The sequence below is a fragment of the Paecilomyces variotii genome, assembly GCF_004022145.1.
Source record: "Paecilomyces variotii strain CBS 101075 chromosome Unknown C8Q69scaffold_15, whole genome shotgun sequence".
Lineage (NCBI taxonomy): Eukaryota > Fungi > Ascomycota > Eurotiomycetes > Eurotiales > Thermoascaceae > Paecilomyces > Paecilomyces variotii.
In genome coordinates this window covers 335888-363128 of record NW_021167154.1, presented here as the reverse complement: position 1 = coordinate 363128, position 27241 = coordinate 335888, and the positions used below count along the sequence as shown (strand labels likewise).

The window sequence follows — 27241 nt, the reverse complement described above, 5'->3', positions numbered from 1 at the left end:
AAAAAGCGTAGTTGAATGCGATATTATCGATCCTAACACTGAGCGATAGTAAGTAGGGCAAGAATATCAACCGGAAAGGAGCAAGGTAGGTAATGTGGAATGGTTACACCCGAGATGAACCTGGAGTGTGATTGATTATCTGTCTCACTATGCGTTTCTTTGTTTGCACCGCCTGCCGTCTGAGATGCAGTGCAACACCAATATTGACCACATTTTCATTCATCTCTGGATTATGGTCTCGATCATGTGTTTTGCTTACTGTTCAGTTCATACATTGCTTCATTCACCATTACGTGAGATGTTACCAATCCCATGCGGAACTTGCTTAGTTTGGAAATATCCGAACATCTCTGATGGACAGCAAGGGTAGCACGAGATTATGTGAATATGTAAGAAGGTCAATAGATACAGGGCCATTCCAAAATTGGCAGGCGTGCTGAAAGGCAGGTCAATGAGCAATTGCAAAGGACCCCCTGAAGTTAGCAATATCCGAAAGCTCAGAAATGGAGGCTATGGTATTATAAGAGTCGTCTTCCTGTCAGAAGGATTCATGAAGAGCAACAAGAGTCTCTAGTCCGGTCCAGGTCAGGGTCTTGGCAACCAATACTTACGCAAGCCGTGGTTATGCAACATGGTCGTCGAAGCTCTGGTAAACAGCCATTTGACACCAGATGGTGTCACTGGATATTCTACGGCAAATGGAGATGAGCAAGTCAACGATACATTGGAGAGCAATGGCACGGCATCGTCAGCGCAGACCCCCATCGCCATCGTTGGCATGGCCTGCCGCTTTGCTGGAGGGGCTACCAACCCATCCAAGCTTTGGGAATTGTGTACTGCTGGGAAAGATGCGTGGTCACCCATTCCGTCGCGGCGCTTTGATGCCGACGCTTGGTATCATCCGGATCCCCAGAGAGCGGGCAAGGTAAAACTCAACCTTGTCAGATCTGAGGCTCATCACAAGGAAACTACTGTTCCTCTTCGATGGAGACGCTACAGGTAGAGATTGCCCTTTGCATGGCTAATGATAGACACAACAGACTCACGTGAAGGGTGCTTATTTCCTCGATGAGGATATTTCCCTGTTTGATGCCGGGTTCTTTCAAGTGTCAGAAAATATCGCGAGGGTGAGTCCGGTTTCCTTTCCATCTCTTCTTCTTCTGACGAACTTGTTTGCATTGGACATGGCATGTTAACTCGTCGTGATCTGTCAGGTGATGGACCCTCAACTCCGGCTCCTCCTTGAGGTCGTCTATGAATCAATGGATGACGGTTCGTTTCGTGCTTTTCATTTAAGTGCTTGACATGGCAAACGCTAACCAAAACATCGTCACCCACAGCTGGTATTCCACTCCAGAAGATTGCTGGCTCGAATACTTCGGTATTCACAGGCTGTTTCAGCAAGGATTACCATGAAATACTGGCAAGAGACCCTGAGCTTGTCTCACAGACTGCCTTCGGAACTGGCACAGCTATGCTTGCAAATCGAATTTCCCACTTCTACGACTTACGCGGGCCAAGCATGCCGCTCGATACCGGGTGCTCAGCAGGTCTGGTGGCACTTCATCAAGGTTGTCGAAGCATCTGGTCCGGAGAGTCAGACACCTCGATTATTGGTGGTTCAAACTTGCTTTTGAATCAGGATTCGTTCATTGGAATGTCCACCATGGGGTATTTGAACTTCTCCGAACTCTCCCACGTTGACTTTCGAAGATGATGGCTGACATTCCCGGGTAGTGTTCTCGGCCCTGATGGAAGATGCTTTGCTTGGGACGCTCGAGCTCAGGGATTTGGACGTGGTGAGGGCGTTGCAGCGCTCATCCTGAAGCCGTTGAGTGCAGCGTTGCGAGATGGCGATCACGTACACGCAATCATTCGAGAAACCGGTGTGAATCAAGATGGAAATACACCCACAATATCGTCTCCGTCACTGGAGGCCCAAATCAAGCTGATTCGGGACTGCTATAAGCGTGCTGGTCTTGATCTCGCCGAAACGGGATACGTTGAAGCCCACATGACCGGCACCGCTGCTGGAGACCCTATCGAGGCCGAAGCCTTGGCTAGAACTTTTGGGCAGAGACGCAAAGTTCAGAACTCTGGCCCCCTTCTTGTCGGTTCCGTCAAGACGAATATTGGCCATACAGAACCCGTCAGCGGTATCGCGTCAGTTATCAAGACCGGCTTCGCTCTGAAGTATGGATTGATTCCTCCCAATCTGAATTACGAGACAACACACCAAAACATCCATCTGGACGAATGGAATCTGCAGGTCTCGACAGCTTTGACACCTTGGCCAGAGGATAAACCTTTCCGAGCTTCAATCAACAATTTTGGCTATGGCGGAACCAACGCACACATCATCATGGAGCGGGCTCCGGCAATGGATTGTGAGAGAGAAAAGTTCGAAGATGGGCATCAACAGATCCTGAACCGATCTCGCGTCTACATCCTCAGCGCCAAAGATTCAGTGGCGGCCAAAATGATGGCGAAACGACTTGCTTCACACATCCGTGAGTTGATCAAGGAGGACAATGACAAAACCAACTCTATTCTCTCGGAAAACCTCATATACACGCTGGCAGAGCGGCGATCACTACTTCCCTGGGTGATCTCTGTCCCTGCCAAAGACCTGCAACAGCTTTGTGAGCGCCTAGAATCGCCGTCGATCAGACCATATCATTCGACTAGACGACCAGTACGACGTCTTGGCTTTGTTTTCAATGGCCAGGGAGCGCAATGGTACGCCATGGCAAGGGAACTCATCCGGGATTATCCTCTGGTTGAATCGCGGATCTGCGAGGCCGACAAGATTCTAAAGAATGAATATGGCGCAACGTGGTCACTCTGTGGTATGTCAACGTTCATGATAGTTTATTTTTGTATTGAACTGACATGCTCGAAGCTGAATTGATGCGCGACGAACTTTCAACTCGAGTATCCGAGGTCAATCTCTCTCAGCCCATGACAGTTGCTGTCCAGCTTTGTCTCGTGGACCTTCTTGAGTCATGGGGTATCACTCCTTCGGCCGTGACTAGCCATTCCAGCGGCGAGATTGCAGCTGCTTATGCAATTGGGGCATTATCTTTCAAAGAAGCTCTTGGCGTTGTCTACTATCGCGGTGAACTTGCCCGAATGCACCAAAAGCGCTCCACCCTTGACGGAGGGATGCTTACCGTTGGTTTGGGACCTGAAAATGTCAAGGCGTACCTTCCAGTTAATGATGCAGGCGGTCGCGTAGTTGTGGCTTGTGTCAACAGTCCGAATAGTGTCACGCTCTCAGGTGATACCGAAGCCCTTGCTGAGGTCCATTCTCGGCTAGAAAAAGACGGCGTCTTCAACAGGAAACTAAACGTACCAATGGCATACCACTCTCATCATATGCTGCATATGGCCGAGGACTACACTCGAGAACTAGAGACTATTCTTTCCTCGACGGATACGGATAGCCAGAGGAAAAGAAATGTCGTGTTCTCATCACCGGTGACCGGTGAGCGCATCACATCAATCGACATCTTGAGGTCTCCTTCCCATTGGGTTGATAATCTTACAAAGCCTGTACTTTTCCATCAGGCTTTGGAAAGTATGTGCTTTGATTCGAACTCAATAGGTGGTACTCCGGATGTGGATCTGCTTATTGAGATTGGAGCACACAGCACCTTGTCAGGTCCGATAAGAGAAATCCTCAAAGTCAGAGAACCAAGCGTCGAACTTCCATATTTCTCTTGTCTTAAAAGGCCGATCGATGCGGTTGAAACCATGCAAGAGCTCGTGTGCGAGCTACTGCATCGAGGTTATCCGCTGAACCTGAAACCGGTGAATTTCCCGCTGGGCCACGAAAAGCCCACATTTCTCACTGGTCTTCCATCATATCCCTGGAATCATACAGTCAAATATTGGAATGAGCCGAGGATAAGTAAAGAACTACGGCACAGAAAGTTCTTACCACATGAACTGCTCGGCAGTCCTCTAGCCACCGCCACCAGCAGCGCGCCCACATGGAGAAACTTCTTGCGCCTGTCAGAAATGGGGTGGCTCGGAGACCACAAGGTCGACGGAAAAGTTGTGCTACCCGGTGCTGGCTATGTCGCCATGGCCATTGAGGCCATACGTCTCCTGACCGATGAATCGGAGGAGACAATCTGGGGTTACCGATTGCGTGATGTTAATATCACGAACGCGCTAGTGATCCAAGAGTCTATGGTCGGAGTGGAGGTACAGATCTTCTTGCGTCGTTGTAGGGATACGGATCTCGAGCGCTCAGGATGGTATGAATTCGATGTCTGTTCTCTGGGAGCTGGCGATCTCTGGGTAGACAACTGTAAGGGATTTGTCATGGCCGAGACAGGAACTCAAGTCAAGGTTGCTACAACAAGGGAATCAAAACCACCAAACCGAGACTCCTATCTAAAATTCGAAACATCCGAAGTGACCGACGTCGACATTGCATCGCTATTTGACAGTCTTAACAAGATGGGTATAAACCATGGAGACACCTTCCGGAATTTGGAGGACAGTCATGCGGCAGGAAACAAAGCCTTTACCAAGTTTCGGGTTGCAGACATCGCATCACCAATCAGCAAAGCCAATCACTATGTCCTGCATCCAACGACGCTCGATTCTATCTTCCAGACAACGTACAGTAGCTTACCTAAAGATCAAACGGCAGGCTCAATGGTCCTTCCCCGGTCGATTCGCACCATGTTCGTACCAGTAAACCTTGGTCGAAATGGTGGTGACAAGCTGCAATCCTTCACAGAGCTGATCAGTCTCGACAAACGGGGCATTGTCTCGAATGTCAAGGTTGTGAATGACAAAGAAGGTGACGATGCTAATGAATCAGACTCAGTCTTCGAAATGCAAGATTTCTTCTGCCAGGCCGTCCCTCGTGACTGGAATGACGCAGGGGATAATGCAGAGCCGTCGGGAATATGTTCCAAGCTCTGTTGGGAGCAGGACATATTACACCACGTTCCAGAAGATTTCCGAAAGTCTTTGATGATCCCATTGGCCGAAGATGAGGCTGAACAAGAGAGAAAGCGTGTTCGAGCATCGTATAATTTCATCAACGATGCTGTCTGTGAGCTCGAAGCGGCTGGGCCTCCCAATCAAGACTCCTGGAAATGGCACCACAAATTGTTTTATGATTGGATGAAAAAGATTGTGGAATCTGGCAAATGCGGTGAATTGCGGACTGGCAGTGAAACATGGTCCAAAGCGACACGAGGCATCAAGCAGATGCTTGCGGACGAGCTTGCAGTTGGGTCACCAACCGACCAACTGCTCGTAAGAGTCGGCGCCAAGCTGGCAGCTATCGTAAGGGGCGAGGTCACTCCGCTCGAGCTGATGATGCAGGGAGGGTTGTTGAACCAGTACTATAGGGACCATAGCGTAGTTGTCGCACGTGTCGGCACGCACGTGAGAGCCCTGATGGAGCGATATGCCGTGAAGCAGCCAGGAGCGAACGTCCTGGAGGTCGGGGCAGGTACTGGAGCTGCAACAAAGATGGTGCTGGAAGCATTTGGCTCCAGAGGCGTTAAGGATGGGTTTGGAGGATCCCTGCTCGGTCACTATACCTTTACTGATATCTCGCAAGGGTTTTTTCAAGCTGCACGTGAGACGTTTGCGGCCTGGCAAGGAATGATGGATTTCAAGCAGTTGAACATTGAGGACGACCCTGTCGAGCAGGGCTTCAAAGCCGGCCATTATGACTTGATAGTAGCGGCCCTGGTGCTCCACGCCACCAAAAATCTGTCCAAGACATTATCAAACGTTCGGAAACTGCTCAAGCCGGGTGGGAAGCTGCTGCTCATTGAATCCACGCAAGACCGTCTTGATACACAGATGTCCTTCGGTACCCTTCCTGGCTGGTGGCTAGGAGAGGAACCAGATCGCAAGACGAGTCCTAACGCAGCGCTCGACGTCTGGGACCGGGTGCTCCGCAAGACAGGTTTCAGCGGTGTCGATTTTGAGATACCCGACTATCAGGAGAAGGAATTTCAATCGTCGAGCACAATCCTGTCCACTGCTACGAGCACGACAGAACAGTTCTCGTTGATGGGTCCACTTTCCATCGTATATTCCAAAGACCGTCCCCCTCAGGAATGGTTATCACAATTTGTCGATCAGATCCATGCGTTCACGAAGATCTCTCCCTCGATTGAGAGCCTAGATATAGATCAACCCAATCATTGGCAAGATAAGATCTGTATATTTACTGCAGAGATGAACAATCCGTTCGTGGATGGAATAGACGAAGCTGCCTTCGCAAGATTGCAGAATCTCCTCGTCAACAGCCGAGGGGTTCTATGGTTGAGCTGTGGGGGCCTAATGGATGCCACGAATCCATCATCTGCACTGAGTCAAGGTCTCCTAAGGACTTTGAGAGTGGAAGATCGAAGCAAGCGCTATGTCCACCTGGACTTCGAGCATAACGGTAAGGCATGGGCGAGTGACAATATTCCCCACGTCATCCATGTCCTCGTACAGAGCTTCAACGCCGGGATCGAGAATCAGACGGCTGATGACAGTATTGAATGTGAATATTCTGTCAAGGATTCGATGCTGCATGTACCAAGACTTTTCATGGACAAGTCTCAGAGTCGGATAGCCAGCGCCAAGCAAATTGATCCTGAGCCCGAGCTCCAACCATTCCACCAACCTGGTCGCCCGCTGGTCTGGGAGACCTCTAGCACGGGTCTTTTGAGTGATCTACATTTCACTGAGATGCCAGATTTGGCGGAATCCGACGTTCCTGACGGTATGGTTGAGATTGAGGCAAAGGCGTACGGCTTGAACTTCCGCGACGTCCTTGTTGCGCTGGGTCAGTTAGACGAGACCGTTATAGGACATGAATGCTCTGGCGTTGTGACTCGACTAGGTCCCAACACCGAGAAGAGCGGTCTTCAGATCGGTGACAGGGTTGTAAGTTTGAGCCTAGGTCGATATGCGAGTATTTCGCGCACCTACTGGACAAGCGTGGCCAAGTTACCCGACGATATGTCTTTCGAAGATGCAGCGTCAATCCCGACCGCCTATGCAACAGCCTATCACTCTCTTTACCATATCGCGAGGCTGCAAAAGGGCGAGTCGGTGCTGGTCCACGCAGCCGCTGGAGGCTTTGGCCAGGCCTGCGTAGTGTTGGCACAGCATGTCGGCGCCGAGGTTTTTGCTACCTGCAGTTCCAGAGCTAAACGAGATCTTCTGATGAAGGAATATGGTATACACCCGGACATGATTCTCTCAAGCAGAGACACAAGCTTCGCACCAGCAATCATGGCTGCAACCAATGGCAAGGGAGTCGATGTTGTGGTCAATTCGCTATCAGGAGCCATGTTAAAAGCGACATGGGATTGCATTGCCAGATTCGGCCGATTCATCGAAGTCGGAAAGATGGACCTTGAGGCGGGTAGACACCTCGAAATGACCCCGTTTCGACGCTGCGCAATGTATGCGGGTGTTGATCTTCTTCAACTTCATGAATTTAATGGACCATTGAATCTCGCGGCCCTCACAGAGAGCGTCCGCATCTGTAACGAGCGACAGGTAAAGACCGGCCATAAGCCAGTCAGTCCCATCACGCCGTTCTCCATCTCAGAGATCGAAAAGGGTATGCGTCAAATGCAAGGAGGCACACATATGGGCAAACTGATCCTGGTTCCCCGCGCTGGAGACCTTGTCAAGGTAAATCTGCGCCAACACCCATTTGTCTTTGGCCCGCTGCTACGTCCAAGTCATATACCGACCATGATTGCTAACGTTTTGCACAAACAGGTCACCTCACGACCCCGTCCAATTTCATTAAGACGTATCGACGCCACTTATCTCGTTGTCGGTGGGTTGACCGGGGTTGGCAGTGCAATCGCTGAATGGATTATCACAAAGACCGGTGCTAGAAATGTGTTACTGACGTCCCGAAATGCAACTTCGCATCCAGCTGCTCAGCGACTCCGGGACGAGGGTGAGAGGTGTGGTTGTAATGTTGTGATTCGCGACTGTGATGTCGCCGACGAGAAGAGCTTTCTTAAATTTCTTGCCGAGTGCTCTGATGCGGGCATGCCGCCTATTCGGGGCGTCGTGAATGGTGCCATGGTCCTGGATGACACTGTTCTCGAACGCATGCAGTATGATCAATGGGTCCATGTTGTGCGGCCCAAGACTGTGGGCAGCATCAACTTGCACAAGCACCTGCCCAATCTGGACTTCTTCATCATGCTGTCGTCCTTACTCGGCGTGTTAGGTCACACATCCCAGTCTAACTACGCAGCTGGGAATGCCTTCCAGGACGCATTGGCGAGGTACCGCACGCGAAAAGGTCAGCCCGCTGTCACGCTGGATTTGGGAGTCGTCCGTACTGTGGGATACGTCGCAGATCAAGAGAATCGTGGTGACGATCACATTCGTAAGCGTTTTGAGAAGCTGCATCTATACTGTATGGAGGTCCCTCAGGTGCTACGCCTTGTCGAGGCCGCTATTCGTGAGCCATTGCGAGCGGCGTCACCTGCCAGTAGCCAAGTGATCATTGGCATTACAGAGCAGATGCCCGCGATGTGGGAGAGTGCCATGGTGAAGGATCGGCGTCTTGGCACTCTTCAGCTGGCGAACTCGCGCTCACGGACCAGGAGCTCAGCATCCGATTCTGGTGAAGGAGAGGCCACGGCTGCGCTGGTCCGCGCTCTATCCAGCCCGGGCATCACCTTAGAGGAAGCTGCAGCTCATCTCGTGGATGCTCTTGCGGCCAAGCTTGCAGTAATCTTTAACATATCAGCACAAGAGATTGACGTTAGCCTGCCCCTGGCACGCTATGGTGTCGACTCCCTTGTTGCAGTGGAATTGCGAAATTGGCTAAGCAGCACTATTCGCGCGAAGGTTTCTGTCTTTGAAATCCTTCAAAGCGCGTCCCTCGTTGAGTTTGGTTCCCTGCTAGCGACCAAGAGCGAGTTCTGTGCTTCGAAATTAGCGGCTACCAATGGAGAATCAGAGAATGTTATCAATGGAGTCCCGGAGGAGGAGAATGTCTCGAATGGAGAGCCAGAGAAAGCAGATGTTAATGGGGAAGTTTCCAGTTGAGAGAAAGGTGAAGAGTTTCGGTTTAGATTTTGAACAACTTCGTCGTTGGTAGTGGATTTATCACTTGCAGTCATTTTTCCGAGCAATTCCAGACATACTCGGGAAATCTCATATGTATGACTCGGTTTCTCAGACAAGCAGATGAACGAGGTTCGAGCCTTTATTATCAGATCTAAAGAGGGCCGTTACACGCTATATATATATATATACAGCCAAAAACCGGTTGAAGTCCTAGAGCTTAGCGTCTTTCATATAAGCACTTAAAAAAACAAAGTTAAGGCTCCTCCAGGCTCCCACCGAGTACCTAATATATTGCTCCGTGTAAACGTTCTATCTCTGAGAAAATTGCTCGCTCAATTTAGCTTGGGCGGATGAGTTAGGCATTCAAAGCTCCGAACTAACAACCTTACTAGGGATAAACCAAGTAAAGGGTCTATTGTTTTTGAATCTTTTGACATTGCGAGGCTGGGAATTGCTCATATTTTCAATTGCTCGACTATCCGGCGACGCTTTGCGATCATATTCTCAGCTTGGTCGACCAACCGCCAGGCCCCTCGTTCTGGCGCGATGCGTGCTTTCATGGTTGCCAGCAGAGTTTGGAATTCCATCAGGTACAGGAACAGCAGTTCAGATACAAGACGAAAATTGACCTGAGGCGACTCGATTTTGTACCGCCCCAGAGAAATCCCCATGTGCTCCGGCATCATAGCGTCTTCCCGTTGCCTCTCCTTTCCATCAACAGAGAGTGGCTTTGAAGTCCGGAGGAGATTACAGCAGTGTCGTTGCTGGTCCAGTGTCCCTTCCGAAGGATATGTTTGGACCAGCCTATCTGAGAGTTTTTTGGCCAAGGTACCAAGCTGTTGCGCAATGCTTGCAACGAGCATAGCGTGGTCAACGCACGCGTTGCAGTGGGCGCACGTCAGCAACCCAGAACATGTCTTAGTTCCCTGAGCCATGCACATGAGACTCGTATCGAACTCAAACCGCTCTCTGTCATAGTTCGTATTTACATCCACGTCTTCCAGCAGCCGCACCATAGTGTCGAGACAGCTGCAATGGGTCTTGCTGTCCGCATCTATTATCGCTTGGCTGTCAGTAAGATCTGTGTTTCTAGAACCTCCGTCGCCTTCAGGTATCATCTGATCTTGGGTCTGGGAGTCATGAATAGTAATTCCTGCATCGCAGTGCCAGACTACGTTTGCAGTCAACGGAAGATTGAGGGTATGAGATTCCGCCGCGTACGGAAAGCCCCTTTCTGCAACCAGTCCATGCTGTAATGGGCTCGCCGAGATCTGGTCTGATTCGTCTGACCCAAGAAAATCATCGAGCACTGTTTCCCACGAAAGTTCCGAGAAAAGAGAAGAGGACTCCGGGTGTGGTGTGTTCTCGACACCGGCGGTTGTAAATGGTGATGAGTTGGGGGAGTCAAGCCCGCGATGAGCCGCGATATCATCGATATCATTTCCTATCGATTTCTGAAGATTTCTTGATCGTTTTTCCTCTGGAAAGCAGCGCTCTTCTGGTGTCAGTGGCATAGATTGCAGGTACGACCTTTTCCGATCTGCTGTAGTCCGGCTGGTCCTTGTGTAGGTGCAGATGCTTTGTGGGGACATAGATTGGCACCTTTCGCAACCGTTCTTGTTTCCGTTGCATTTGAGCTGTAGAATTGGTGATCTGTCAGCCCGGTTGTATGAATCAGAGTCATAAAAATACCATCACGGCAGGGCGTCCCATCAAGCACCAGTATATTGGATAATTACATACCTTTCGCGCGCGGCACCGATCACATGCCATGAGAACATAACCGCGAGCATCGTTTCCTTTCTCACTGGAAAGCTCAACGTGACTGTGATTTCTGGTTGTCTGGTCCCATCGCAAAACACCAAACATGACCATTTCCTTCTCGTGCGTCAGTTCTGAGTGTTCTTTTTGATGCAGATTGCTGAAGATATGGCGAGGTCAGAGGCATGAAGCTGATATATTACCGATTCTTTAACAATTGAGACAAGCTATACACGTTATTGAATGGTATATCTTCCGTGACGCTGTAAAGCAGTACAGTTAGCGCTTACCTATGCGTATGATTCTTATTCGATAGAACCTGTAGCAGACTTGTCAGTGTACTTTGTCCCGACGGAGATTACGTGAAGTACGTCTGCTCCCTAGTACGCCCGAACCCCAACTGACGGGTACTACATTTCAGGCCAATTCGAAGACGTTTAAATATGGTGCCAAGCTGATTTACCATATTCGGATATGTTTATGCCCTTGTAAGTATGATCTGGGAATGATGGACTAGAGTGTTATCTCGGGATAGCCCCTCATTGCAACCCATGCCCTGCAGCTACTGTTGTGGAAGAAAGCTAAGTTAGACTAGGACATAATATGTAATACACAGTCTATCATCCACACTGTAAGTATGGCGGTTTGGTATATCGTGCAACACGGTCTTGCCCCGTCTTGGTAAGTTCCGAAGACTCAAACTTCCTTCGCTCTATGTATATACAATCAAGCAAAATGCACTTAAGATAAGATGAGTATAATAACCAGATGCTCAGAGTCCTGACCTGTCAGGAGTGGTAAAATTTGACCCAGGCAAATGGCGAGACTCTTGCGATCCTCGTCAACTCCTAGGTTCCCTATCTTTCCGTCAGTCTCGAGTGCTTAAGAATTTTTTCATTGAAGTTGAAAAGGGACGGGACGGTGAACATGAGCTCAACACCTATCCAACACCTTCCTCTTGGTCCACTAGACCACTTGTCTCCACCAGTGTACCCTCCAGGCTCCGTTTACTTCAGTATCAAGTCCGGTGTCAGTTGGGAAGCAGTATTTGCACGTCTACAAGAAGGACTGCGGCGCACCTTCCTGCAAGTGCCCTGGCTGAATGGAAAGCTGTACCATCAGGCCCCGGATACCCCTGGTTGGCGTCCTGGACGGCTCGAAATCCGTTACGCCCCAATTACTGCTGATGCACCGCCCCCTTATCAGCTTCGTTACAATGAGCTCAAGCAGACGACGTCTTCTACTTATGCTGACCTCAAGGCAAGAGGCTTTCCTCTGGATGCTTTCGCTGATGAAGACTTGATTTGGGTGACGTATCGAGGGGTAGATCTCGACGCCGGAGCCGAGATCGTGGCGGCTCAAGCAAATTTCATGCCAGGTGCCTGTCTCCTGTGTGTGTCTGTGCTCCATGCGGCGTGTGACGCGACAGGTATGGCAATCTTCTACAAGCTATGGGCAGACCAATGTAGAAAATTGGCCTCAGTTTCTGGCGATCCTGCCCTCACGCTTCCACCCGAGAGCTGGGACAGAACCCTACTTGATAGTGTCTGGAAGAAGGAAAGAACAGGTCATTCCGCTCAGGATGTTGGCCCAGAGCCTTGGTATGCGATTGGACTCGATCCTCCAAATGCAGAAAAGCTGTCTCATCCTGGTCAGAACGGGCAAAGGTCGTCTAACGCCGTTCAACACGAGCGAGTCATGACCTCGAAGTTGTTCTACATGTCACCGGTGGCTTTTGCATCACTTCGGAAAATATGCACAGTCGACGTCTCAGGGAACGACGTTCTCATGGCCTGTATTTGGCGCGGTCTCATCAAAGCTCGGGCAGCAGCAATAGCGGCACAAGGGCGTGATGTCGATCCTAATGCACCTTTTGAAATCCAGGTGCCGGTCGATGCTCGGCCAGACTTTTCGCAGACCATGTCGGTGCCACCAACGTATGTTGGCAACCTTATCTACCATCATCGACCTACGCTGCCGCTTTGTGTCTTTGTTGAAGGTACATTGGAAGGAAGCATCGCCGCAGTAGCGCAGGCCATTCGTACAAGCGCTGCGAAGATCGATCACACCACCATGATGGACGGTTATATGCTACTACGAGAGATGCACGATTATAATCACATCCAGCGACCACGCTATGCAACTCTTGAGGGCAACTGGTTGATGTCATCAATGCTGATGGTTCCTGGTGACGAGGCCTCGTCGTTCGGTGATAAGTTCTTCGGCAACGGTGGTCGAGCGGAAGGTTCTCGTCCATTAATGAGTATGCGCAACCGTTTCAAAGTACCGGCCTGTTACATACTGCCACGGAAGAGAAGCGGTGGCATCGAGTTCATTGTGAGTCTGTTCGAGGATGAATGGCCATTTTTACTAGAAGGCGAGGGCTTCGGACCATATGCTTTTCTCCTCGCATGATTTCATTGTGGCTGCATCTTGCTCTGCGGTTTGCTTGCTGGGGCTGTTGAACTATCTGATAAAGAAACTGGTCTCTAGTTGTCAATCTTAAAGCAGGCGATACTTACGGTACTAACTGGAATGAATAGGGCTGCAGTCACGCAACCAACAATGTTAGATTGCAGATATCCCTAATTCTGTAAAAAGAGTATCAAGGGGCAGGTTGTTACAGAAGCTCAGTGAGGACTTTCCATAGCTAGCACCCATACACCAATAACAAGTTTAGACTAGACGAGTGCGAACATAACTCTCACCCTCCCGCTGCCCTCCTCGGAAAAACATGAAAGAAACATAGAAACAAAGAAAAAGGATTTTTACCTGACACTACATGCGGCTTATACAGAATCTGATGCTCCACGAATGTATTTCTATCGTTTCCTCCGAGCGGGGGTTTCCGGTGATATCGAGACAAATTGTCCTGTATTACTCTCCTCGGAAGTTACCAGATAAGGTTATAACCGAAAAGGCATACATAATAATGTCTCATAGCTGGAAAGATTACTTCAAGCCCCCAAACCTGGGATCTGGACTTATCTAGGAGTATTTGTTCTTTCTTCGCTGCGCCATAATCCTGAATGGCTTTGGTGTACCACCATAGTCACGCGTGTGAACGAATATAAGGCTGTGTGAGTGCAACAAAGCCGTCCACTGGGTAGTGGCTCCGAGTCAATTCGTACCTTTGGCTCTTCTGTTCCATCAATATTGTCACTGGGCTTTCATCGGCATCCAAGAATACCATTACGCTGAAGTTGTTGTCATGGTGGCACTACAGGTCTTTACGTTTGCCGCGGTGCTTGAGGTGCTGCTTGTGGCCAGGGGAGCCCTATCCAGCTATCTTCCAGACATCATCCGAAAGATGTCGCTTTCATCCATTATAATCCTCATCTTTGCCGTGAACTATACGACCTGGCTGATATACCGTCTGATGATATACCCAGTCTTCGTCGACCCATTGCGCAGCTTTCCAGGTCCTTCGAGCGTGAATGGTTTGAAGTTGCTCTGGTTCCGACTTACGACTACAGTCATACCGGCTGAAAGATATGTGACCATAGCGAAGAGGTTTTCCAACGACAGCGTTATAGCCCTGCGAGGTCTAGGAAAAACGCAGCTTCTTCTAACCAAGCCTGATTCCATAGCTGAGGTGCTTACCGATCACCCTTACGATTTCATCAAGCCCCCAGTCGTCCGCAAATTTCTTGGTCTCATTCTGGGGGAGAATGGACAATTCTTCGCCGAAGGTGAACGACACAAGTTCATTCGCAAGAATACACGACCGGCTTTTAGCTCACGGGCTCTCCAGGACCTCTACCCCATGATGTGGACTAAGGCACTAACCCTCACCCGCTTATTGAGAGATGAAGTTCAACAACAGTCAACAGCCGCCGATTCGATGGGCACAGTAGACATTTGTCCTTGGGCAACCAGGGCGTCTCTAGACGTCATCGGCATTGCTGGTCTCGGTCGTGAATTCAATATGCTCAAGAACTCAGATGATAAGCTCTTCAAGGCTTATGAATATATCTCTGAGCCATCGTTAGAAAAGATAGTGTACGCCTTCCTGTGCTCAAGCTTTTCCTACCAAATGGTTCAACGCTTGCCTTTCTGGAGTCTCAATGTGACCTTCAGGGAGAATATCGAGTCGATTAGACGCATTGCAGAGGATCTGGTCCGGGAGAAACGCGAAGCTATCGTTGGGAAAGGGGACGACAATTTCGACATTCTCTCTTTACTCATTCGGTCAGATAATTTCTCTGACTCGGAACTCGTGGACCAACTGCTCACGTACTTGGTTGCTGGGTAAGTTGCTTCTTGATCATACATTGTCGTGATTTAGCTATCACTCTCAAGTGCCAAAGAACGGGACAGTTGAGCTGAGCCGACTCCCTGTCCCAAGAACTGTTATCTGATTATAAACTCCCCTCTCCAGTCACGAAACCACGTCTTTGGCATTTACTTGGGCATGCTACCTCCTGGCCACCCATCCCAATTGGCAGACAGCCCTACGTGAAGAGGTTCGCCAGGCACTCTCCTCTCATTTGAACAGTTCCTCCTCTGTGTCGATCCAACACAAGGATCTTGGCTCCATCCTCGAAAGCCTCCCCATCCTCCATGGTGTTGTAGAGGAAGCATTACGACTCTACCCGGCCGCACCGATACTACTGCGCGTCGCTGCCGTTGATACGCATCTCTGCAGTCGTCCAATCCCCAAGGGCACATGGATCTTGATACCGCCGTGGCTGATCAATCGGTCCCCAGAATTCTGGGGAGCCGATGCCAGCGACTTTCGGCCAGATCGCTGGATCAGTCCTGGTGGGAAGCGACCAATATCAAACGCTGGAACCGCCGCTGGGAATTCCGGCAGTCTGACTTTTCTGCGCGGGCCCCGGGGCTGCATCGGCCAAAATTTCTCCAGGGCAGAGTTGCGTTGTCTGATTGCTGCCATGGTTGGCCAGTTCGAGTGGACGCTCGCCATGCCTGAGGATCGGGTCGTGCCTTCGGGTGCAGTCACAATTAAGCCGGCTAATGGTTTATATGTCCAATTGAAATCGATTGGGCCCGAGTGAGCTCTTGATTTCCATCTCCTGTTAGTGCTAGTATCGTCTATGGTATGCATCGCTTATATTCGGATATGGAAGATTCAGACTATTTGGTACTGATCTCAAAGACCATTATCACTAAGTCTTGGCATATGGCAGCTATTAGACTCATTTCGTGCGCACATTGTAGGTCTGCTTCATAATTCATTGATTGATTTGTATACTGCCCTGGCCTCTGTTGAAGCTTGTGGAAGGTATATAAAGTCATCCATGCTCTCTGGTTTGACCCGTATAGTTGGTAATTGAGTAAGCTTCCCGCTTGCTTCAAAACGGAACTATCATTTTGGTTTAGTTTTAAACAAAAAAGACCCATAAAGTAGATGTCCTAGAGGCTTAGAGTAGCTATAGAACTTTGATAAGCGAATTAATAGTGATGGTCTATTTTGACAATGATTCGACGAGCGCCTCGTCGTTAGATTGGGCCTATGCCAGAAATACACCGGCAATATAGAGCATTAATCCGCGAAAAAATTCTTACTCTACACACCAGCAGGCTAAAATAATACCAGGGTCATTAGAAAAGTAGAGTCTGTTCTCAATTTGATAAATAATACACATCTTCAAAAGTAACAAGGTGGGAACCAGGCAAGGATCTATTCAGCAGGTGCGCTATTTCTTCTGCATCGTAGGTCCCTTTCATTTCACTTTCCTCACCGATCCTCGATGAACGGCTCGCAATCAGATACCGAAACTTCTCTGCGAAGAACAGATTCAAGCAGCCTCATGTATTCTTCTGTGTATCCTCCAATCCGAACACTCACTTCTCCCAGAGACATATCTTGCCCGAGCGTGTGTAAAAAGATCACTATTTGGCGGTCCAGGCCGTGGTAGACAATAGACGGTGGTGTTCCTCCGTAACGGCGTCCGTTGTAGCAGAGGAAATTGGTCTGAATATGTAAAACGGCAAGTGTCTTTCCCGCCCTTTTGCACAATTTGCCGAGTATATCCAGTGCAAGGGCTTCAAATGTTACCTTGAGACATTTCAGCCCAGACATATCTACCTGACACGCCAGCAGGTGAAGGAGTCTATCATGGGCCCGAATGTGAAGACTCCTAATTGAAGCAAAGGCCTCTTGTAAATATCGTACTGGGCATGAAAAGTCGTACCCAGGGAGCATTCGACAAGCGGAAACCTGTAGGGAAGTAATTGGATTTGCTTTCAAGCGAAGGCCAATCGTCCTAGAAGCCACTTCCATGAACCGCTCGAAGCACGAGTCATGCTTCTCGATACACAGTTTGAGAACAGTACCAAGCCCACAGGTGTCCGCGGGGAAGGTACCCCAGCGCATGTCCAATTCTTCGACAGCCGAAAACTGTTGCAGAACGGTCACTAATGATGACAACTCACTGTCGTTCCCTATAAGTTTTGCTTGTTCTTCGCAGATCGTGCTCATACGTTCAATAACGTTCTCATATGTAGTGTTCTGAGGCAGCCATCCATTTTCTTCGTAAAAAATGTGTGTCTCCCGAGAGTAGATTCTTTCCATTGGTGAGGTTCTCACTTTATACCTGGCACAGACTAGACAGATCAGCGAGTGATACCAAGGTAGGCTTATGGACACCTATACCATTTTTTAGACGAGGAAGGACCCTGAATTGTAATGACTTTACCACCTTCACTAAAAGAGAAGTGGCAACCTCCTTCAGGATGTCAAGGCCAGAGGCCGAGAAAGGCACAGAAATGCATTCGAAAAGACGTGGGATAGCGACATCTCGCAGGGTCCTGTTGGTGCTGGACAGATCTCTCAAGGACAAAAAGTCGAGATAACGGACTATTTTGTGAAGCAGCTCAGCTGGAAGCTGGTCGAGTCGACCTCTAGGACTGAGTGTCATATTTGGTAGAGTCGGACGCGCTGATATTCCAGATTCGAGTTACATGAGATCAACGCAGAGAAACGAGATGGTCTTCTGTAAAGGAACTGTCGGTTGATCTTCTTGGGGTTCTCGACGCGTCTTGTGTGCTAAGTGATGGAACAAAGAAGAAGAAAACCGCGTGCGTCGGTGAGGCTAGCCTGAGGGATGTAGCGGCAAGTCCCATAACTGGGGGGTCAGTCAGTGTCCATATTTCAAACTAATGCTATTGTAGCACAACTGCCAGGATTCTAATATCAAACATCTCTTCGTTGCAAACTAACCATACATCTGCAGAGACCTCAAGGCTTCTCTGTCCTCCATTGAAAGATTTACATATTAGATCCTTGTGCTCCCTGTATCCTCAGAATGTATTCCTCCATATTATCTGGACACCATTGGAGAATACATTCTGTGAATACATAAAGAGAACAGACACTGATTAAAATTAATACTAGTGGTACAAGGCAACGCAAATATCGATTTCACAAGATAGTACTCCTTGGAAGAGCCCCTTCCGTAAGTACCAGATCCTTCCTTAGTTCCCACATCTATGACCTAAGCTGCCTGAACATCTTCTATCAGCATCTGCTGTCGAATTTCCACTTCCATAGGTCTGTCAACGAGCTTGTGTGCCAATATCCCGTTGGGACGGTCCTGTGACATTCGTGGCATCCTGCTGCTCATGAAACGCAGCTGCCATCATCGATGCCAGCATTTCCATATCCTCATCACCTCTCACGTTGTCAGAACTGTTTCCTAGCGGTGATGGCCCAATATGCGTAGGAGAGTGAAGATTGGGGGCGATCCGTGCTCGACTCTCATTATCTATCCAGACGCCTTCGGTGATATTGCGAGGGTTCCCTGCTCTCGCGCACGAGAAGGAAGGCGGTCGCTGTATTGGGAAAGACCATGTCGACACTGGATGCAAGACTCGAATGTCTGATTCAGGTCGCGAAATAACTGTGGTATGTCCCTGGCCTTGATTCTGACCTTGGTCCCGCTGGTTAATGGTCAGGGCTTCCACTTGATTTCTGAACTGCAACTCCCAGTCTTCATTCCCTCTTCCAAAGAAAGGCGTGCCAGGCAAATTCTCTCCTTCCTTGCCTGACTGGGACATAGTGAGTCTGCCCTTGACGGGTTCTTGAGCGGTAAGGTATCAGGCTGCTAATCAGGTCGTATTCAACGCAGCTCAGAAAGTTGCAGTGAATTGCTAACGCAGAAGGAGCACCAGTTTCTCGCAGAAAGGCAAGAACTCTTTATAGTCTTCTTGAAAGAACATCCTATACTGAGGAGACATCGATAACCCATGTTTGCTATAAAGCCATCTCAGCTTGATTTGATACTACATCTGGATCTGGGTTTGTGGTTTCTTATTCTCCGCGTAAGATGAGTAAATGGTCTGTCTCCCTTTCGTCAGAGACCACTGCTTGTTTCCTTTGGCGCTTGATACTTCCAATTCAGTTTGACAGAGCAATTGATATATGATTGCAGACTAGCTCCTATTGCCCTGAGCCGTAGTTACAAGATGTCCCTTTGTAGTTAGGTACCTAGGTGTCTAAGCAGCCAAACGAGCGCGCCAAGAACCAACTTGCATTATGTCTATGATATATCTGCTCCTCCTGTTTTCATACTCTATGAAGTTGTAACTAGTAGACAAACACATTCTCGTGCGCGATTGCTAAGTCTGTACCAGCAGTTAGTTTGTGCATAAAGTTCGGGAGATGCCGAATCGGGAAGTGGATGCAGCTTCCGAGGTTTGCGCTACTGATCAAACTATTATTACTACTGCACCACAGGACTGTCCTCAAATATAGTACTATAATTAATATGACTGCTTTGTTACCTCGTAATAATATCGACACTCGCTCGTATTCACATTTTGTAAATTTAACAACCACCAGATCTCAATCCCAAACAGGCAAAGTGCCTCCATGGGGATGACCTCACGATGTGCTCAAACACGAACGCAGCGAGTCGCTGCACTCAACATTTCATTCAGGAACCCGTCTTGTTTTCTTCTTATTCGCTGCTCACGTCTCGAAAACGTCATTCATCTTCGAGAGCCATCTTTAGACGTCTTTCTTGCTCCTTGCTCCACGTTGAGAGACTAATATATTAACAGCTTCTTAAAGGACTTGGAGAGTCCATTCTTACTCTATCTATAGCTATAGTCCACGACTCTACTCTACAGAAAAAGCTGTGCGAAGTCTACGAACCGTCTCTCTCTCTCAGAATAACCAGCTACACATCTAACAAACTTCACTCAAATCAATCAATCGATCATCATGCCTCGCGGAGCAGACTACGACAACGGCATCCCCCAGAGCGACAACGCCATCGAGCAGGGTACCGACGCAGTACACGGACTCAGCCAAGGAGTAAGTTACCTCACACCCCTCTGATCGTTTCATTCATAATCCAGAACCCCCAACCAACAATATATATTCTAATAGAACGAAAACATCACCCGCGCCAACAAGCCCGCCCCGTTCCCTGACGGTGACTTCGAGGACGGATTACATAGCGGACAAGGTAGCCGTGGTACCCCACCCTCTGGAAGCGGAAAGGGTGGTCATGACCCTAAGACTCTGGGCGAGAGGAAGGGACTCGGTGCTCACAAGGCTGATGGGCCTGATCCTTGGAAGTGATTTTGTTATGCGAGGTTGTACTGTACTTGAGGCGTTTGCTTTTGTTTGACACTTGTGGTTCTGGGGGATGGAATAATATCAGTAAATTATGGAGAAGTGTTGTTGCCTTGGGCTTTGTGATGAAAGCTAGAGGTTGTTTTGATGATATGAAATGAATTACAGGTAAAAATATTTCGGTTCTGATGATTCTTTCTACCGATTGAGCGTGCAGGGACAGAGCCCTGGTGGCCTTCAAGAGTATTACTTGTAGGATGCTTACTCACTGGAAAGGCACAGAGAAAAACATAATCATAATAATACTATGTTCTGAAAAGGGTATTCGTACATTTAGACAAGAAAATATTACCCAGGTAGTCATGCTCCCCGCCCCTTCCCCAGAAATTACCAAATGATAGGAGTCATGACGCCTACTTATGAGACCGTGGAAAAATTGTAAGTAAAAGAAAAGAAAAGAAAACTGCCAATCTCATCATGTCCACAACCACATGAAATTTCCCTAGCTGTCCACTCCGAAGACTTCTTTGTATTGAATTGAATGATGATGTGTTCGGCCGGGCACCTAGAACCCAGGAAGTTGTCCTCGACGAAGAAGTCCAAAGGTAGGGTGGCGCACGAAATGACACATGTAAAGTTCAATGTTCGTCTTTCCAGCGTTGATGACAATTTCTTTGCAGAGTTTCTCGTCGTAGTCAATGGGTCCATCTTCATTGAGGACATGTCTCAGTGCAAGGTTGAGATCTATCCACGCGCGGCGAACCCGGACCTCTGTCATCTCGTCAAGCTCTTCGTCGGCGGCCTTGATTGCCTGATTGGCAGCACGGTCCATCGCCTCGATGATGATGACCGCGCAGGGGTTTTCGCTCGGGATAGTGCAGTGCTCGATCTGCGGGGTGAGGAGGATATAGTCCATGTTACCCGGCACGTACCCTGAAGCGAGCTGGTTCGCGATCACGGCAACAGAGCTCTTCCGGTGTTCAGGCAGCTCTTCGCCAATGGCGGCGATGCCGTCGTGAGTCGTCAGACATACAATTCCGCGGTTCGCCAAGGAGGAGAAGCCAAGTTTGACCATATCGTGGTCGTCGAGACCGGCAACCTGAAGGACTTTCTCGAGAAATTTGTTCGTGTAGAACGACGGGGACCGAAGGGCAGAAATCATGGTGAATTCAAGATCGTGTTTGATCTTTTCAAGGACCCATTCCTCGAGAGGAAGCGCTACCGCAAGCCTGCTGTTGATTGCTTTCACGGTCTCCCACAATTTCATGATAGCCTGGGCGCGCGAAGGCTGAACCTTGAGAAAGGACATAAGACCATAGCCATCGAGTTCCTGCGGCCAGGTCTCTCCATCAAGAGGGCGAATGTCCATACCCTCGTAGGTCAATATGAATGCGGAACTGTCCCAGGTCAGGGAGTAGTCACGTATTTTCACCCTAGCACAGAGAGCGTCATTCAAATCGGCTGGGTTGAACATTGGGACACTGCGTCTGTCCTCACGGGGACGGTAGCTTCCGGTATCCGCTATCTGACGGCTCAGCTCTCCGGCCCTGTCTGCCAGGAGAAAAAAGAGAGGTCTGTTTCCATCCTGAAAGATATTGCTGAACCAATGTTGTTCGATGAGTCTCAGAACTATGATCATCACACGTGCTGCGTTGCGTTGGAGACAATCGACTTCGAATGGGCCTCTCCATAGACCCCCCAAGGCCCGGAGCGAAGCCGTGAGCTCCTTTGCAAGACCAGGCCAGTTTCCGGTCCGCAGAAGTCTCTTCGGCCCCAGGGGGTGTTCCTGATAGATGGCATAATGTGTGAGTTGCCATTCGACGGCACCCTTGGGAGCACCCATGGCTTGAGCTGCTTCACGAATGCTTTCTGAAACCTTGCATATCAGATCGAAGTGTGGGGTGTCGCGAAGATGGTCAGCGCCGTTTTGAGACTCATGGTATAGCTTCAGGTCCTTCGAAATGTCCGTCCAGGTAAACCTGCGCTGAGTGCGTGGGTCAATCTGGTTATGCAGCATTTCGCCGAAGCACAAATTGCAACTCAGTAGTTCTATGACTTCTTCATAGAAGTCACCATAATCGGTGAGTCTTTCCAAAGCAAGGCGGAGATCCTCCGGGAGCTTCGACTTGTCAATCTTCGACAGCTCGTACACCGCTGGCACTGCGCTCGCTACAAGGTTCTGACGGTCTCCATGGCACCAGAGGACTCGCTGGTTGACATAAGAAGTCAAGAATTTAGACAACTTGCTGTACGACTGCAGCGTCATACCCTTAGGGTACTTCAGAAAGTTGTCACAGTTCCGTACTCCGTCCTGGATCTTGTAGATATCAGACGAGCTCATGTCCGGGTGTTGGAGAAGCTTAGGCGCAAGCTTCACAGCGTTCAGAGCCTGTAGACCGTCTAGTTGAACACGATGCGGGTAGGGTATCCAGCCGCCCATGTAGAGAGGCATTTTGACGACTAATAGGAGATGTCCGATAGTCGAGGTGCTTGATGTTGCAATGAGATGAAAGGAGTAGCCACTGCTGGACCTGCTTGCTTTGTCTGCTTCTCAGAACAAATGGCAAGACAGAACCAGTGTCGCAGGATAGTGCATAGACGTGAGACAGTATCTCCAGGTGTGGAGGGGGCAAGACTGTAGGATTTAAGAGGTGTCTGAGGAGGACAGATCACTGCATGGAGAAAGGTGCCAAACAAAGACGCCTGATGATATTCGTGACGCGTCTAAAAAGGAGAAGGGGACGCGACCAGTAGGCCAGAAACAAAATCGCCACCTCCGTATCATAAGGGCATGACCCTGCGGAGGCCGCCGCTCCATGAGCAGATATTATTTTGCTGGTAGATACCGCCAAATGGTTATTATATGCTCCAGGGTAGACACTCCAACTTGGCTAAGGTCCAGGCTGCATGAAAACAGAATATGGTATTCTCTCTAACAATGGTAAGCACCAACAAAAGACATATGACTCGAAAACACAGAAGAAACAGGGTGAATCAAGCTCCAAGTGGAAAATACAGGATAAAGTCAACAAGCGTAAGGGGAATATAGACATCTACCCAAAATAAAAGAGATCATCTAATTGCTGAAGACTCCTATACGATGCCCCGAGATACAATTCATTTCCGAATGAGCTAAGAATTCACAGAGAAGGTCAAAGGCTCTGTCTGCAAGGATGTATTGACAGAGAATAAACTGGTCTTCTCGAGAAGATCACGATTTGGATGAATCTTGTGACTTCTTTTCAGGACTGCTATCACCTGGGGCCGGAGGCGACTGTGAAGACGGTCTTGGGGAGATAGCTTTGCCGTTCGGCTCAGGGGTAATGGTTTTTGCCCCGACCAGCTGCACAAGATGTTCACCTAGATCGCCAGAACCGTTCAGCTTGCTAAGCTTGGACTTGAAGAAGTCGACATCCGATTGCATCCTGCCGCCCCTGTTAGTGATATCAATTGGGAATTGTTTTCAGCAGACGTACCTTTGTCTTCCTGCCTCCGTCTTAACAACGGCCTCCTGGAATGCTTTAGACCATTGCTCCTTGTAACTCTTAAATACAGGATTCATGATCATCATGACCGTGGTCTCTGGAAGATGTTTTGCTAGGACTCGCTGCAGAGTTCCTGTCTCCTTGACAAGGATCTCCATGTAGGGACTCACTGCGCCAGTATTTGGCTGCCTATCCCAATCGATCTTCTTCATGGATTCCACGTGAGCGGCAGCCCGAGAACTCATGATGTCGACCAGTTTCTCATGAATGCCTGACTGGTGTTCCTGGCAAAGCCTCTTGACTTTGTCAAATTCTGCGATCAGAGGGCTCGAATTCGAGTATCTCCGGACAAATTCACGTATATACGGGATCAGTGCAATGATGAAACTCAGCGCTTGCGAGGACAGGGCCAGATGTTTGGTGGTAATATTCTTCAGGCCGGCACTTCTTGTGGCCCCAGCGCCAAGGATAAGTTGTGAGGAACGTGAGTTGAACAGTTTCAAGCATTCCAGGAGGTTGGACGCTATTTCTTGCGCCATGCTGGGTATATTCGACAGAAGGTGTTGGAACTCCTCGATGCTCCTCATTATTGCCATTGCAGACTCTGGAAGGATGTACTTTTGCTCGTCAACCACTGCAGTGCGGACCTTGTCCTTCCCCGTACCATTCGCTGACGTCCCATTTGACGTAGGAGTCTCATCGTGGTTCTTATCGTTTTGCAGCCAGATCTTGCAGGTGTCCAACCACGCGTCGATGTCTTTCGTGCTTGCATCCAGTATCCGAGAAAGAATTACATTTTCAGCGTCACCGAAATCTTTGGCATCCCATTTGTCGGCATCCATGACTTCGACGATCCGATGTCTTTGGCGGTCTCCAAATCGAGAGATGAAGTCCCTGATCTGGTTGTCCACAACTGTTTTCAGAGCAGTGCCACTTCGGCCGGAGATGGCTTCACACTCATCTGCAAAAAGCCGATTCAGCGTGAAGTACCTCAGGAAGTCTTCCAAAGAAAGGTGCGAGGTCTGCTCAGATCGCACTTTCAACACCTTCGTAATCTGGGATTGAACAATATCCACGGCTTGCCCGAGAAGACTGGACATGTCCAAAACCTGCAATATCTCCTCCTGGACAAGAGCTGCTGTAACTCTACCATCAGGTGTAGACGTAAGGGTTTTGTCAATGCTTTGCATGTTTGGACTTCTAGGAGGTGATTTAACGCCCCCGCCAGGAGACTGCGTTCCTAGACCGCTTGTGATGTCAAGTAACACCTTTACTTGGACGCTGAGCCTTCTGAGCGACTCGCTGACACCAGTATATATGCGGCTGAGCATTTTCTGGGCATCCTCTGCATCGAGGGCTCTGAGATTCCGAGCAAGAATCGATGACTTCTCCTGCTGGCTCAATTGGCGTCCACCGATCGTAGAAGCCGACATCACGGATTCGTTGTCATCGTCACTAGAGCTAGGCAAATGTCTCCGAATTAAGCCTTTCATCTCACGCAGGACGCCGGCCTTGAAAGCGGTTGCTGCAGGCATTATGTGATGGGCTCGGCCGAGACCAGTGAGTTCCGAGAGCAACCTAAGCCTCATCGGGTCGTCGAAGTTCATGTAGGCAGGGACACCAGATACAACACCGCCTCTTTGTGCTCCACGAGCCCTTTGCAAAGACATACCCCATCGTTGTAAGGTCACCTCTGGTGGCACGTTTTCCACATGACGTCGCAGATCCCCTAGCAAATCATCAAGGAACCGGCTCTCATAGCCCATTCCAATACGGTAACGCAACTGTGCAAGATCCTCCGAAGCTCCCTGCAAGGCTTTAATGCCCCGTAGATCAACTGTCCTGCTTGGGCGCTCTTGGGTCTGATCGCCCTCATTGAGAAGGTTCGCAGGCTGTTCTCCGGCCATCAGTCTCTCGACCTCATCAAGGCCCTCTGTAGCTTCTTCGATGTCGCCTCTTTCCACCATTTCTTCACACCTGGACACAGACTCAACGATCTGTCGTAGTTGAGCAACGGCGTCACCCAGTCTCCGTACATTTTCCCTGCGACGACGCAAATTCACTACTTTAAGTCCTCCTAGAGCCATCTCCTTGTCGATCTTGTTCAGATCTTTCCGCAGAATCTGTATCCTTTTGACGGAGTCTGCGGCTTCGGAGTGCAGCTCGCGCAGCGAGCCAAGAGCGGTAAAGAAAGACTTTGAAGCTGTAGAGATGGACGAAATAAGGTGTATCTCGACTGTATCCATATACCATGATAACTTCTCCTGCAAAATTGCGTTCGTGGCTAAGGCTTTTCTACCGGTCTGGACTGGTTCAAGTAATCTCCCATTGGTCGCTTTTTCGTCCTTACCTGACGCCTTCGATGCTCCTTGTATGACCTCAGACCGCTCAGACACCACGTCGAACGTGCGCGGATTCTCGAGATGAAATTGCTCGTCGAAATAAACAGTCGGAATTGTCGACAAAGGGGTAACTCCCTGGCCTCGAGAACGTCCGCTAAACGAAGGTTTCCTTCCGGAGGGATCGATAGAAGATGCACGAGAGCTTATCGACAGTGTAGAATATCGCCGTTCCATCCCTCTTCGACTTGGGGGCTCCAGGTCGTCCGTCCGCAACCCGGCCTTGGACTGCCCCCGAACCAGCTGGGAGTCGCCATCGTCACCGCCTTCCTTGGCTCGTTGGAAAGTATCATACAGGGATCCGACCTGAGATAAGTACGGCTGAAACGCTTTCGATTCCACATGGGGAACGTTCGTCAGGGTCACTGGTGGTATATCGCGAGTGGTCGGTGGCCGGTAACCCGTAGAGGACACGGCCGTGTGGGGGACAAGCCCAGTGCGCACAATGGGAGGCTGAAGGAGAGTCGATATTGCTGCATATATGTCAGTTCACTTTTCCTTGCGAATGAAGGAAGTATGTCCAGACGCACCGTTCTGCCCGGACTCCGCTATCGACGCATGATGCTGGGACGGGTCCAGTATGCCACCGATGCTGACAATCGAACTTGCAGTCGACCCTCTCCTCGGGGAGAATCGCTGAGAAGGAGGGACTCGAGGCGACTCATTTTGCGTGAACGAAAACTGCGATAAAGAGGGTATCGAGGTGGCAGAAGCCAGGCTGTCGGTCGACTTCCGGGGACTCACTGAGGACATCTCGTTCGTACCAGCGGCGTAAGCCCACACGGAGACGCATCCACCGTAGATTCAGCGACGAACTATCCGGACATGGCAAGTGAGGGCGATATTCTCAGAAAGCTGAAGCAACCCCTGGCGTTCAATTGATCACGAACCTGCGTCGACGTTGGCTCTCGCTGACAGAGAGCGCTGAAGCTACACCTAAGCTATCCGCAACGTTCAACCAG

The 27241-nt window shown here is 49.5% G+C and overlaps 8 protein-coding genes across 8 annotated transcripts; 4 read left to right on the top strand and 4 right to left on the bottom strand.

Annotated features, from left to right (window-relative positions):
- Positions 1 to 631: 631 nt before the first annotated feature.
- C8Q69DRAFT_515332 (putative polyketide synthase) lies at positions 632 to 9341 on the top strand (the record flags this gene model as incomplete). Its single annotated transcript, XM_028633363.1, has 7 exons — positions 632 to 925; positions 1041 to 1127; positions 1215 to 1272; positions 1341 to 1671; positions 1738 to 2849; positions 2903 to 7680; positions 7771 to 9341. 7 exons carry the CDS (start codon positions 632 to 634, stop codon positions 9064 to 9066), a joined length of 7956 nt encoding a protein of 2651 aa, XP_028481623.1. The 3' UTR covers positions 9067 to 9341.
- Positions 9342 to 9542: 201 nt separating this feature from the next.
- C8Q69DRAFT_448060 (hypothetical protein) lies at positions 9543 to 10880 on the bottom strand (the record flags this gene model as incomplete). Its single annotated transcript, XM_028629266.1, has 2 exons — positions 9543 to 10740; positions 10831 to 10880. The coding sequence occupies 2 exons, from the start codon at positions 10878 to 10880 to the stop codon at positions 9543 to 9545; spliced, it is 1248 nt and encodes a 415-aa protein (XP_028481622.1).
- Positions 10881 to 11459: 579 nt separating this feature from the next.
- C8Q69DRAFT_113412 (hypothetical protein) lies at positions 11460 to 13661 on the top strand. Its single transcript, XM_028625140.1, has one exon. It carries the CDS (start codon positions 11776 to 11778, stop codon positions 13261 to 13263), a length of 1488 nt encoding a protein of 495 aa, XP_028481621.1. The 5' UTR covers positions 11460 to 11775; the 3' UTR covers positions 13264 to 13661.
- A 398-nt stretch (positions 13662 to 14059) lies between these two features.
- Positions 14060 to 15866, top strand: C8Q69DRAFT_448058 (cytochrome P450; the record flags this gene model as incomplete). The annotated part of the gene is made up of 2 exons (XM_028629265.1): positions 14060 to 15099; positions 15230 to 15866. 2 exons carry the CDS (start codon positions 14060 to 14062, stop codon positions 15864 to 15866), a joined length of 1677 nt encoding a protein of 558 aa, XP_028481620.1.
- A 495-nt stretch (positions 15867 to 16361) lies between these two features.
- Positions 16362 to 17868, bottom strand: C8Q69DRAFT_480838 (hypothetical protein). Its single transcript, XM_028631549.1, has 2 exons — positions 17468 to 17868; positions 16362 to 17418 (listed from the first exon to the last, which is right to left on the bottom strand). The coding sequence occupies exons 1-2, from the start codon at positions 17730 to 17732 to the stop codon at positions 16550 to 16552; spliced, it is 1134 nt and encodes a 377-aa protein (XP_028481619.1). The 5' UTR covers positions 17733 to 17868; the 3' UTR covers positions 16362 to 16549.
- Positions 17869 to 19866: 1998 nt separating this feature from the next.
- On the top strand, positions 19867 to 20703 carry C8Q69DRAFT_112995 (hypothetical protein). Its single transcript, XM_028625136.1, has 2 exons — positions 19867 to 20131; positions 20207 to 20703. Exons 1-2 carry the CDS (start codon positions 20039 to 20041, stop codon positions 20399 to 20401), a joined length of 288 nt encoding a protein of 95 aa, XP_028481618.1. The 5' UTR covers positions 19867 to 20038; the 3' UTR covers positions 20402 to 20703.
- Position 20704: 1 nt separating this feature from the next.
- On the bottom strand, positions 20705 to 23236 carry C8Q69DRAFT_112996 (hypothetical protein). Its single transcript, XM_028625137.1, has one exon. It carries the CDS (start codon positions 22845 to 22847, stop codon positions 20961 to 20963), a length of 1887 nt encoding a protein of 628 aa, XP_028481617.1. The 5' UTR covers positions 22848 to 23236; the 3' UTR covers positions 20705 to 20960.
- Positions 23237 to 23409: 173 nt separating this feature from the next.
- C8Q69DRAFT_113000 (putative GARP complex component) lies at positions 23410 to 27211 on the bottom strand. The gene is made up of 3 exons (XM_028625138.1): positions 26810 to 27211; positions 23872 to 26752; positions 23410 to 23820 (listed from the first exon to the last, which is right to left on the bottom strand). The coding sequence occupies exons 1-3, from the start codon at positions 27030 to 27032 to the stop codon at positions 23607 to 23609; spliced, it is 3318 nt and encodes a 1105-aa protein (XP_028481616.1). The 5' UTR covers positions 27033 to 27211; the 3' UTR covers positions 23410 to 23606.
- Between the last annotated feature and the right edge of the window lie 30 nt (positions 27212 to 27241).

Bases quoted from the DNA above. Each gene is read 5' to 3' on its own strand.
- C8Q69DRAFT_113412 (XM_028625140.1), top strand. From the start codon at position 11,776: ATGAGCTCAACACCTATCCAACACCTTCCTCTTGGTCCACTAGACCAC.
- C8Q69DRAFT_480838 (XM_028631549.1), bottom strand. From the start codon at position 17,732: ATGACACTCAGTCCTAGAGGTCGACTCGACCAGCTTCCAGCTGAGCTG. The intron at 17,419-17,467 runs GTATAGGTGTCC...TGATCTGTCTAG, and splicing joins CCTTCCTCGTCTAAAAAATG to TCTGTGCCAGGTATAAAGTG.
- C8Q69DRAFT_112995 (XM_028625136.1), top strand. From the start codon at position 20,039: ATGCCTCGCGGAGCAGACTACGACAACGGCATCCCCCAGAGCGACAAC. The intron at 20,132-20,206 runs GTAAGTTACCTC...ATATTCTAATAG, and splicing joins TACACGGACTCAGCCAAGGA to AACGAAAACATCACCCGCGC.
- C8Q69DRAFT_112996 (XM_028625137.1), bottom strand. From the start codon at position 22,847: ATGCCTCTCTACATGGGCGGCTGGATACCCTACCCGCATCGTGTTCAA.
- C8Q69DRAFT_113000 (XM_028625138.1), bottom strand. From the start codon at position 27,032: ATGTCCTCAGTGAGTCCCCGGAAGTCGACCGACAGCCTGGCTTCTGCC. The intron at 26,753-26,809 runs GTGCGTCTGGAC...ACATATATGCAG, and splicing joins AGCGGAGTCCGGGCAGAACG to CAATATCGACTCTCCTTCAG. The intron at 23,821-23,871 runs GTACGTCTGCTG...CAGGGGCGGCAG, and splicing joins ACGGAGGCAGGAAGACAAAG to GATGCAATCGGATGTCGACT.